We start from the raw sequence: 12,165 nt of genomic DNA, 5'->3' as shown, positions 1-12,165 counted from the left end.
GATACTCCAGTTGATCCTAACCTCAAATTGGGTGATAGCAGTTTGGGTATTCCAGTGGATATAGGCAGGTATCAAAGATTAGTTGGAAAGCTCATCTACTTGTCTCATACTCGTCCAGATATTGCATTTGCGGTAAGTTTGGTTAGTCAATTTATGCACTCACCAAAGAAAGAACACCTTGAAGCATCATACAGAATTCTTAGGTATCTTAAAGGTACTCCAGGAAAAGGATTGTTCTTTGAAAGAAAGGAGCACAGGGGAATTGAGGCCTACACCGACGCTGACTGGGCTGGTTCAGTTACTGACAGAAGGTCCACAACAGGATATTGCACATATGTTTGGGGTAATTTAGTTACATGGCGGAGTAAAAAACAGAACGTTGTTGCAAGAAGTAGTGCAGAAGCCGAATTTAGAGCCATGGCAAGTGGGATTTGTGAACTGATTTGGTTGAAAAGGATCTTGGAAGAACTTAAACTACCTATGGACGGTCCTATGAAGTTATACTGTGACAACAAGGCTGCAATAAGCATAGCAAACAATCCCGTACAGCATGACCGAACCAAACATGTGGAGATCGACAGACACTTCATCAAAGAGAAGATTGAGAGTGGTGCAGTTTGCATACCGTTTCTTCCAACAACGGAACAAACAGCAGATGTTCTAACTAAGGGGCTCTTCAAGCCTACTTTTGAGTCACTTGTTAGCAAGTTGGGTTTGCTCGATATTTACAAACCAACTTGAGGGGGGGTGTCGAATAATATTAGGTAGTTAGTTCCTATTTTCTAGGAAGCTTATGTACAGAATTAAATTTGTTTAGATCTGTTTACTAGAATTAGTTAGGCTTTACTGTAATCTAGAGATTTGTTTAGTAGAATTAGTTAGGCTCTGTATTATAAATATACATTGTATTCCGATTATTCAAAATACAAAAGAGATTATTCTTTTTCTCTCTAAACTACAGTTTTCATTACAAATTTATAAATATTACATGTTTTAATATCTGTAGTTGTGTTTTCATATAGTAGAATAAACCCTAATTACTTGAAATTAAGTTTTACATAGGAGCTTTTGAGAATATTTTAATTTTTAAGAATATTAATTGAATTTGTCAATTCTCAGAAAACTGAGAATATGGCACTAGTTGGTCGACTGATCAAAGTCGATCAGTCGATCGATGTGTTACAGCATCCGACGATGTTTTGTCCAGTCAACCGAAAACATGCTTCAGTCGACCGATCAAGGCTATTTTGTCGTGCATGTTATGTGCATGTTTCCGCCAGTCGACCGATGGAAAGGTATCGGTCAACCGGACTGTGCTATTTTGTGAACTTGTTTTCTTTTGTCACGTGAGTTAATCGTGGGCACGAAATTCGAGTTGCACGTCGATGCACATACGTGAATGTGAGAATGTTTCCACATTAGTTATGAGCACGCACGAGCTATTAGAGGTGCGTAATCTATCATTTTACGATAATTGTGGATGCTTGAGTGGGGTTAGTTGGTATACCAAAATGAGACTACGATAGACTACACTCAGAGTGGATCAGTTGGTATACCACAATGAGAATGTGGTAGACTACACTCTATGATGCATCATTTCGGAATAGGTTATTATATCTATTTTCGCAGGGTGTTTGACTAAGGTAGGTGATGTCACAGGATATTGTGAGCGTCTTACTCAACATCATTATTTTCTGTTAGAAGTTAGAGGATCACACAGATTTATATTCATGCTCCCATGTTAACTACCCCAAAAATAGGGTGTAAGATCGAGGTTGTCATACACAACATATATACTATGTGAGATTCTTTACCGAACTATTACTTTTGTAACGGCACCACCTACCAGAGGGTAGTGTGAGATATTTTAACATAACCTACATTGGATGAGATTTGGCACCGTGTTATTCTTTTATTTATTATTTTATTCATAGGATATGAAGTTGATATTTAGCGATTCACTATTTGAGATACGAGGTATATACATAAGGGTTTTCTTATTTGGATTATTTTGCTCGACGTACCCATTCTCGTGTTGTGGATTTCTAAATATTAATTTTCCTCTTAGTTCAGGAAAGATGATTTATATATATCTATATGGCCTAACTTGTATTGTCCTACGCCTACCCCCTCCCCCTGAAGACGGTGGAGATGATCTCGCTAGCGCTTTGACGCTCGTTTTTTTTTCTTTTTAGGTAGCGAGTCAGGCGCACAGAGAGTTGCAGATTGATGGCGATACGAGTCGTCGTGCGAGCACCTTTGATCGCGAAATTATCAAAGGTGGGTTGAGAAGAGGATGACAGAAACACAAGAATAATTCAGTATGTGACGAAGAAAAATACCTTCTCTAGATTATGAGTATGAAAAGATTACAATCCCTCTCTCATAATCTCACTAGAATCGAGAACAAACTCTCAATTCTCTAATACAATCTAAACCCTAATCTCTCTTGATTATAATCTCTCTTTGATTACATCTGATTGATTAGAAACCCTAAACAACCCCTTTTATAGGTGTAACAACGTGAATGGTAAAGTGATAAATAACCAAGCCTAAACCCACAGAAATTAGTACAAACAGAAACCCAAACGAACCAGGAAACCATTAATTAGTCGACTCATGTGCATATATGAGTCGACTCATGACACATGGGTCGACTCATGAAATGATGAGTCGACTAATCAGAAACTTTTGATAAAACGGCTGAGTTTCGTAAGTCGGCTCATGACAGGCATGAGTCGACTGGTCAGAAACTTCTGACAAAATGGTTGGGTTTCATGAGTCGACTCATGACAGGCATGAGTCGACTCAACCTGATGAGTCGACTCATGTGCATGTATGAGTCGACTCACAGGCTGAAAACTGGATGCTTCGATTCTTTGATTCATTATCTCGTTCCACGCTTCGACCTGCGTTCCACTGTGTTATTTTACACCTTTATTCTTAAGCTACCATGAGAATCATCTATCCTCAAGCTCTCATCAGGATCGCTAAGTTCCGAAGAGAAGATGCACCCGTATCATGGGTCCCTCTTTAGGAACTTGAAGTCTCATTCAAGTTAGAACTTCAACTGAGGAAACTCGTTAGCTCCTTTATACTTTCTGTACCACCTAGCCTTGCTAGGAACGTGATATCGACATACAACTGGAAACGACTCCTTCATTCATCGCCTCATCGTAGTCGTCTTCCGCTCCAACATGCAACTCTTTTTCGATGGCTCGTCATGAAGTTTAATGCACAGCGAGACAAACCTCTTGCTTGCATTCACTAGCCTCTTCGCTCGCGTCACCGTCGTCAAGTTTGCCTCCCTCGGAAGAGACGCCGAACGAAATATGAACTTTTCACCATCCTTGGTGAATGTGTACTTCTGAGCCCACCTTTCGTAGATCGGGCATCTATCCTACAAGTACGGATTGCCCAGTATAACTTAACAAACATCCAATGGAACGACGTTGTACGTGACCTCGTTAATATACGATTCGTGGAATGCAAATCTGACAGTACATTGATCAACTACACTTAATCCCGTCTTTTTCTGAATCCACCCTAATGGATAGGATTTTGGATGCTTAACTGTCTTCAGACCCAGCTTCTGAACCAAGACCTCGGATATCAAAGTTTTTTCGCTACCTGGATCAACAATGGCTGATACTAAACTGGTCTTCACTTCCAACTTCAGCACAAAGAGCTGCTCTCGGGAGGTCTTCGTCCTCTTTCGTGGTCTGTTTTCCTGTCATAAGATTAAGACTACTGTTAGGCTCTACCATCCTAGGAACTTTCTTCGGACCCTGTGCTATCACGTATGTCTTTTTCTCCTCTTTCTTCTTCAACCCTTTTGGTTTCAGATGAGGATACTTCTCCCAATCATCGATCAGCGATATGTCCTGTCTTCTCGCAGTGACTACAAATCAGTTCTGCTCTCCCTGGATCACCCTTTTTCTCTTTCTTATGTTTGAAACCACTAGACTCACCTCCCGTCTGTTTTGCATCTCCTTTTGCCTCGTTGCTCTTCTTTTGCTTGCCCTCGATGACAATAGCTCTCACGCTTGCCTCTGCAATAGACTCGACCGTGAATAGCTTCATCTCCTTCCGGATGTATTCGTTCAGACCCGTCATGTACTTCATGAAGATGGAGTATTCGTCTGTCGCGACGTTTAGAACCATCGCCTGCTGCTGAAACTCCGTCGTATACTCTTGAACAATCTGATTAAATCTTTAACGTAAGCCGTACCACTTGTACCAACGCTCCTCAAGGAACCCCACTGGATAAAACTGCTTTCTCAGTAGCTCCTTAAACTTGTTCCACGACACCACCTTCTTCTCCTGCTTGCAGTAGGATTTTCACCACGTCAACGAATGCCCTGAAAGCTTCAAAATCGCGAACACAATCTTCTCCTTGGATGAATATCCATAGAAAGTGAAATACATCTCCATACACTCGATCCAATCATCGAGCTTCTCCACATTAACACTCCCATCATAAACAGGAATCTCCACCGTAAAATTAATTTTTAAATTTTGATAGTAATTTTTACCCACTTGATACGGAACAGTTTTGACAATCTCGATCTCCTTATCAGAATCAGATTCCTCGCTTTTCCCATCGGACTCCATAAGTTTATTCTTGTCTTTCGAAGAAGATTCCTCCTTGTCCTTTTCTTGAAAGATATTGACGAGCTGTGTAAGAGTCGAACTCATTGTCTCCATCTGTTTCTCCAATACATCTAACCTTGCTGAACTATCTCATCCAGTCATCTTCTTCTTTCTTAATTTCTGGACTTCTTCCAATAAAATAAGGATCTCGCCTAACTTCTTGTATTACGATCGAGTCAGTACCATATACAGGATGCCCCCTTCACAGGATCTGATCGCTATGATACCAACTTGATACGAGTCGTCGTGCGAACATCTTTGATCGCGGAATTATCAAAGGTGGGTTGAGAAGAGGATGACAGAAACACAAGAATAATTCAATATGTGATGAAGAAAAATACCCTCTAGATTATGCGTATGAAAAGATTACAATCCCTCTCTCACAATCTCACTAGAATCGAGAACAAACTCTCAATTCTCTAATACAATCTAAACCCTAATCTCTCTTGATTAGAATCTCTCTTTGACTATAGCTGATTGATTAGAAATCCTAAACAACCCCTTTTATAGGTGTAACAATGTAAATGGTAAAGTGATAAATAACCAAGCCCAAACCCACAGGAATTCGTGTAAACAGAAACCCAAACGAAACAGAAAACCATCGATGAGTCGACTCATGTGCATATGAGTCGACTCATGACACATGGGTCGACTCATGAAATGATGAGTCGAGTGGTCAGAAACTTTTAACAAAACGGCTGGATTTCGTGAGTCGACTCATGACAGACATGAGTCGACTGGTCAGAAACTTCTGACAAAACGGCTGGGTTTCGTGAGTCGACTTATGATAGGCATGAGTCGACTCAACCTGATGAGTCGACTCATGTGCATGTATGAGTCGACTAACGGGCTAAAAACTGGATGCTTTGATTCTTCGATTCGTCGTCTCGTTCCACGCTTCGACTTGCGTTCCACTGTGTTGTTTTACACCTTTATTCTCAAGTTACCATGAGAATCATCTATCCTCAAGCTCTCATCAGGATCACTAAGTTCCAAAGAGAAGATACACTCGTATCAGATGGAGACTCAGTTTAGCTCACCATCAGTTATTTATAATAGTAGTTTATTTGTGCTCCACAGTAGTTATGATTTATTTTCAGACATTTAGAGTTGTATTTCATTTTTGAAGGCCGAGTGCCTTAGTACTATTTTAGTTGACTCTTATATATTGAGATATTTTACTTTTATTTTAGTTTATCAGTTGTACTCTCTATTATTCAATTGGAACAGATTAAGTCTCTTTTTGGATGTCTCTTCTTTATATCATATTCATTGTATTCTTATCTTTACTTTATCTGCTTTGTATTACTTGGTTATTGTTGATTCTACTAGAGAGATATTACTGTGATGGTGAAACGTATCTTTGCATAGTGTGGGTGCATGGCAGGTTTGACATCTTTGGGTTCACCTTGGACTGTAGCATTGTGTGAAACCAGGGGCGTCACATTTCCTATCTGTATATTAACTTGCTATGTCTTTAGTTTACTAAAAAAAATTTACTTCAATCCCATTCACCCCCTCTAGGGTTACTATGGGTTGTAGCTACTTATGACCCTTAGTACATATACCCTGGGTCTCAATAACAACGCGTTTTCCATTTAATTTTTGAACTCCCGTGAGAAACATGGGAAGGTGAGAGTAAGATATTTCCTAAGAATAATTCATATGGGATTAGAAACTACGGAAAAAATAACACTGTCATACACTGGGTGCACATGTGCTAATAAATTAGAATCGGGTAAAAAAATTAAAGCCCAACAGATTCAAGTAACTTGCAACAAACAAGCAAACAAACATATGCAAGTGGTTACTATAACAATTACTCCTATTGAAATATGGAAATAAACAAAAGAACTTTTCTTTTTTTTTTCTTTTTTTTGGTGATGTTTCCTTCACACGACGTCCCATTGGCTACAAAAAGGGAACTGATTATGAAAATAACTGACTCATTCAAAATTGAAAAAACTACTTGGGAGCTAGTAGGGAACAAGAATAGATGAAGTTAAGAGAACATATGTCAGATACTTCAAATAATTTTGGCGATGGTGCACAAATGCAAACCTGAACCACAAGAAACTGAGAGTTCTCAGAAGGGAGGGAGTGTTGCTGGATGTCCCAGATGCTCTCAAAAGAAAGTTCGAGTTTGTGAGACTGACTTCCCTGTGTCAGGAGGAAGCTTATTTTCTTCATATTGAAACCAAAATGAACCTCGACACCTGTACAGCTCCAGAGAACACCTAAAGTGTTTTCCGAAATTAAGCAGCCAATATGCAGTTCTGTGTCTTCCAGAATAAACCAAGCTTTCCTTGGCTTCGGCACAATATCACGTTTCGCATACTCAACTTTTAAGTAAGAATTTCCATATAAGAAGTTCTGCTGTGCTAAGCTGGATACAATCTTAGCATCTTTGCTTGTAAAAAATTGGACCAGTGCATATGCTCTTGATCTTGTTGAGATTACTTTAGGATGCCTAACCTTAACAGCAAACACAGATCCTTCTCCTGTATAATCCTCCAGAAAATTCTTCACACTGTCTGCAGTAACATTCATAGGAAAACCAGACACATGGACTGTTTTGCTTCCCATGATTTAGGTACTAAATCCGGCTGTCTCTTCACACCTGATCCACTAAAGGTCAAGATGTAAGTTGTAACACTGTATTATTTATATTTTCTAGAAGGAGTTATAATATAACAGCAAAAGATAATACAATTAATAAGCAAGAAATGCAACAATCTTCAACAATTAAAACAGAAGCCCAGAGAAGATGCATGATTTTATTTCCATCAGGACTATTAGTTATCAAACCTACTTACTGGCAGATACAATCTTAAAAGTGAAAATTTTATGGTCATAAACTTATGGTATATCTTCAGGAAAATTACAGAGACAAACATGGGGACAAAATGAAAAGCAGTAAAAACAAAAGAATTAAGGTAGCACTATAATTAAATATCTTGGCCTTTTGAACTAATGGGATTTTCTGATGCTTCTTCACTTTGCAATTGTCAATGCATTACAATTTATAAGTTCATAAATCTAGGCAGAAGGCCATGGCGCCAAAAGAAAGTACATACATACATACAAATATACATAAATACATAAATATAGAGAGAGAAATGGATATGATTAGTACCAAGCACAAATTTCGTGCTTGGTAGTGAGGTGGTTCATTCTCATCCACTTAGTCAAATCATCCCCACTTGAAAATAATCACCCGTTAATTTTTCAACTCATATGCACCCATGTGAATGTGGTCCTCCCCCCTTTAAATAAGTGAATGGGAATGGGCCACCTCACTACTAAGCCCTAAGTTTGTGCTTGGTACTAATAACACAATAAATTATCATAGGACACTCACTCCTGATGATATGTAATTCGAAGAAATAATTGATTATCATTAGACATATTGTGATGGAAATTCTTTTGTTGAGTGGGATCTTGACAATTAAACTAAATATCAAGCCATACATCTGTTAAAAGAAATGCTTATCTATGCCAACACCTATTGACAACAAGGCAATACTAAAAAATACATTGCAAGTCCTATGTGCTCCTCTATTTTGGGTCGGCTACAAGGTTGGTGGGATCATTATCTCCAACAAAAAAATAACATTTTAAATAATTATAAACAAAATCAATTAGGAGAACCAAATCTTATGAAAATAGACATTACTTTAGTGATGCAATCTACACTTTACTCCTTTCTATTTACTATCACTTTATTGGTTTAGCTCATAGCCTTCAAGATAAGATCAGAGAATAACTTATAAATTTTAGGTGTAAAACTCTTACAGATTTCAAATGGTATAGAGATGTTTTTCTTTCTTATGTTTACTAGCTACATGATTGTAATTATCCTATTTGGAAAGAAAAATTTATTTCGGGTCTTTCACCTTTATTTGCCTAGAGAGTAAGAGAATCCATTAAAGAACAATATAATTGACAAATACTTTATGCTCAAATTCTTTTGGAGAATTATTCCAAAGAGTAAACATCATTGGTTTAAGACTTTGTAATGATGCTACAATTAAAAATCAATTAAAAAATCAAGACCTTTTGGGTAAAAGGTAGTTTGGAGATTTTTGTTATCAGTTTGGTCTTCAATGGAAAACCCAAGAATTAAAAATAAGTATAAAAATTATAGAAAAGCACAAATACCTAGAAATGATAAAAATGACGAAAGAAAATCCCATAGAAGGAAGTTCTCAAAAAACTTTAGAAAAAATGATAATAATAATACAAAAACTCCTACGTGTTATAACTGTACGAAGTTATGCTTATAAATATTTTCAAAAAGTCCTATAAACGAAAGTTAATAAACTTCTATTAGAATCTAAAGGTCTTGCTACAGACAAAATCGATAAGTTCGTTGATGCTTAAAAACTTAGTGATGATGATGATTCATCAAATTATAATGATGTGTGCAACAATCTTTGCACTTGTCACAATAAAGATAGTGTTGAATCCTCTGAAAACTCTTTTGGAACTTCTAAGTTAAATATTTCAAGTGAACACGAACAGTGTATTCTTGATACTATAGATGCAATCACTGATAACAACAACAACAACCAAGCATTTATCCCAAATATTTAGGGTCGGCTATATGAATCCTATTTTTCCATTTTATTTTATTGTGGGTCATTTTCTCCATTACGTTAGTCTTAATCATATCCTTCTTAATTGCTTCTGACCAAGTCATTCTAGATCGACTTCTAGATCTTCTAACCCCATTAACTCTAATATTATCACTTTTTCCAATCGGTGTACTAAGGGGTCTCCTTTGTACATGATCAAACCATCTTAATCTATTCTCTCTCATTTTATCCTCAATAGGCGTCATCTCTAATTTACTACGAATGCATTCATTTAGATGCAATCACTGATCCATAAGAAAAAAGAACACAATTAACTAAGTATCTCGAGATGACTAAGAAAAAAGGAGAAGTTTTAGTAAAAACTGTTGATGAAAAGAAGAGTAATGAACACTATATTTTCTCTGAAATTTTAAATAGAAATCAAAATGAGAAGAAAATTGAAAGTACAATAAATATTGAAGAACTTCGAAAAGAATAAGGAAATATGAAGATAGAAATTCTTGATCTTAATAAAAGGAAGATAAAAAAATCTGGAATCTTACTTAGAAAATAATAATATAGAAGAGTTTGAGGGTCACAAAGAAATAAAAAACTTTGAACATGAAGAAACCTCCAATGATAATAAATTTATAAATTCTATAGAATATATGTTGAAAAGAAATAGGGGTGTGATATCATGCTTAATATTATGGATGAATACTCCGTCCAATACACTGCTCTAATTGACACTGGAGCAGATGTGAGTTGTATTAGAGAAGATCTTGTTCCTTCTAGATTCTATGAAAAAACATATCATCTAGTTATCGCTGCTAATGGGCAAGCTCTCAAAGAAAGATATAAACTTACTAATGCTTATATTTGCAATTGAGATCTTAAAATCAAAACTTCCTTGGTCTTATTTAAAGACCTCAAACAATGTATTATTTTAGGAACTCTTTTTGTTAATAATCTTAAGCCTTTTCTTGTAGATAATCATCACATTCATACAAACATCAGTAATCTCAATGTTCCCTTCTGGTTTAATAAAGAACCAGAACAAATATTAGTTAATCATCTATTTTTTACCTTACATTACAGAGAAAACTTTATAAATGTTCTTTCTGATATAGGAGATGAGATTATCCAGAATCCTTCAACAAGACAATTCTTAAAAATAAAAAGAATGTTCATTTCTCTTATATAAAAGCATTTTCGTATAACTTTCGATAATTGATACATTGATATGCCATTCTAAATGGATGAAAATCTTTTCTCTGTAAAGAAGAAACCGAAGAACTCATTAAAGGTAATCTAATAAAAATTTCCTATGATACATACTGTTTGGACTCTAGCACTAATTTTGAACATGAAGTTTCAAGTCAATATTATTCCCCTTCTAAACAACCACAAAGAGCTCACAATTCTTATACTATCTAACTCTCCTAGATTTGCTATAAATCTTCGTGAAATTTCTACGTATATACCTTATATAGAAGCAAGGATTGTCTCTAAATTGTGAATTATAAGAGATCCACTATTTTTCTACAATCGAATGAGGTTTAACAAATTGTCAGTCATTGTCAAGACAGCTATTTTCTTGCCTCCAATAATTCACGCACACCTTCAATTGAATATTACGACTACATTATATGAGAGAAGCAGCTTCGACTATTTTTCAAGTTTGCAAATATGGGAAATTTCTACAGTTTCAGGACTCCATTCCCACAACTAGTTTCATGAAGAATGCTAGATGTAAGGTTGGATTGTTTCCAAGCTACCATCCACTTCAAAAACTTGAATATTTGATCAAAGGTTACACATATTATATGACAGATGGGCTTTGAATTATCTACACATATATTAATATGTGGAAAATTTCTCAGACAAGGCCAACAAAAGCAATCATAGAACGGTGGATGACCAATCTACAAATGGTCCAGAAACAAGACAGGTATATAGCATCTTTATGGCAGCAAAACAATACCAAGAAAAAGAAATCCCTTCTCCAAATGGTGTATCAATTGCCACTGATCTAGCAGAGAAAATAACTCATAGATGGGAAAATATGTGATATGCCATTAAATGATGGTAAAACTCTGCATATGATTAATACTAAAGACTTAAAAATCAAGTCGATCATTTTTTAACAAATATGTTTTCGTAGTTAAAAATAATAAACTAACGTAATTTTAAATCACAGCTAAAAAGAAGCAGTTATTCACAACTCTACACAATACCAACTAAAAAGACCGCATATGGTATACATCTGATTTCCACCTTGAATATTTAAGCATGAAGGAATTCGTGGCCCTTACCCACCTATGCTAAAAAAGGCTACTCCATGACCTATTTTTATGATAGGTTTTGAAAATTTTATTACTATTGGTCCCACATAACATGACAAGGCATCTAAGCATAGTATCATGAGAAGAGAGAAAAATCTCTTAGAGAGAAAAATCTCTTAAGATCTTCCTCTTCTTTTCTCTTCTTGTTTTTCTTCTAAATTTGCGTGTGAGTGAGCTTTGCATTGAAATTTTCTTTTGAGTGTTTGTAAGATAAGTGTATAAGGTGTGTACTAGTATTACTACTCCGGTGTTGGTCAGTTCATCTCCTAGCTCCTAGTTTGTGTAAGCTATTTTGGTATGTAAGTTTGCTTTCTATCAAGTATGTAAGTCCGTTTTCTATTAATACTACCAAGTTTGCTTTTAAGTTCTTCATTTTTTAGCTTCCATTATTTATTTTCTTGCTTCCATTTTTACTATTTCACTGTTTTACTTTTAGATATAAATGTACACGAAGAATAAGATATAGATATAAACAGTATCTATATCCTCTCCTCCATCCATACAATATTCCCCCACATGCTAACTCTATCATATCAAGGCTAAAACAGTCTTGACCACGATTGATATTAAAGCCAAGTTAGCCAGCGAAG

At 36.1% G+C, this 12,165-nt stretch overlaps 1 protein-coding gene across 2 annotated transcripts in view; it reads right to left on the bottom strand.

The window, feature by feature from the left end:
• LOC109844456 (probable RNA-dependent RNA polymerase 1) overlaps positions 1–12,165 on the bottom strand; it is a 58,660-nt gene that overhangs the window by 32,868 nt on the left and 13,627 nt on the right. The window contains exon 3 of one of the 2 annotated variants that reach the window (XM_020413509.1): positions 6,715–7,281. In XM_020413509.1, coding sequence (XP_020269098.1) covers positions 6,715–7,239 — 525 coding nt within the window. In that variant the 5' untranslated portion in view covers positions 7,240–7,281. The remainder of the gene's footprint in view (positions 1–6,714; positions 7,282–12,165) is intronic. The other variant, XM_020413508.1, reaches the window with a different exon arrangement.

This window comes from Asparagus officinalis, chromosome 6, assembly GCF_001876935.1.
Source record: "Asparagus officinalis chromosome 6, Aspof.V1, whole genome shotgun sequence".
In the NCBI taxonomy this organism is placed as follows: Eukaryota; Viridiplantae; Streptophyta; class Magnoliopsida; order Asparagales; family Asparagaceae; genus Asparagus; species Asparagus officinalis.
The sequence above is the reverse complement of the archived record's forward strand: the minus strand, read 5'-3'. Positions and strand labels throughout refer to the sequence as shown.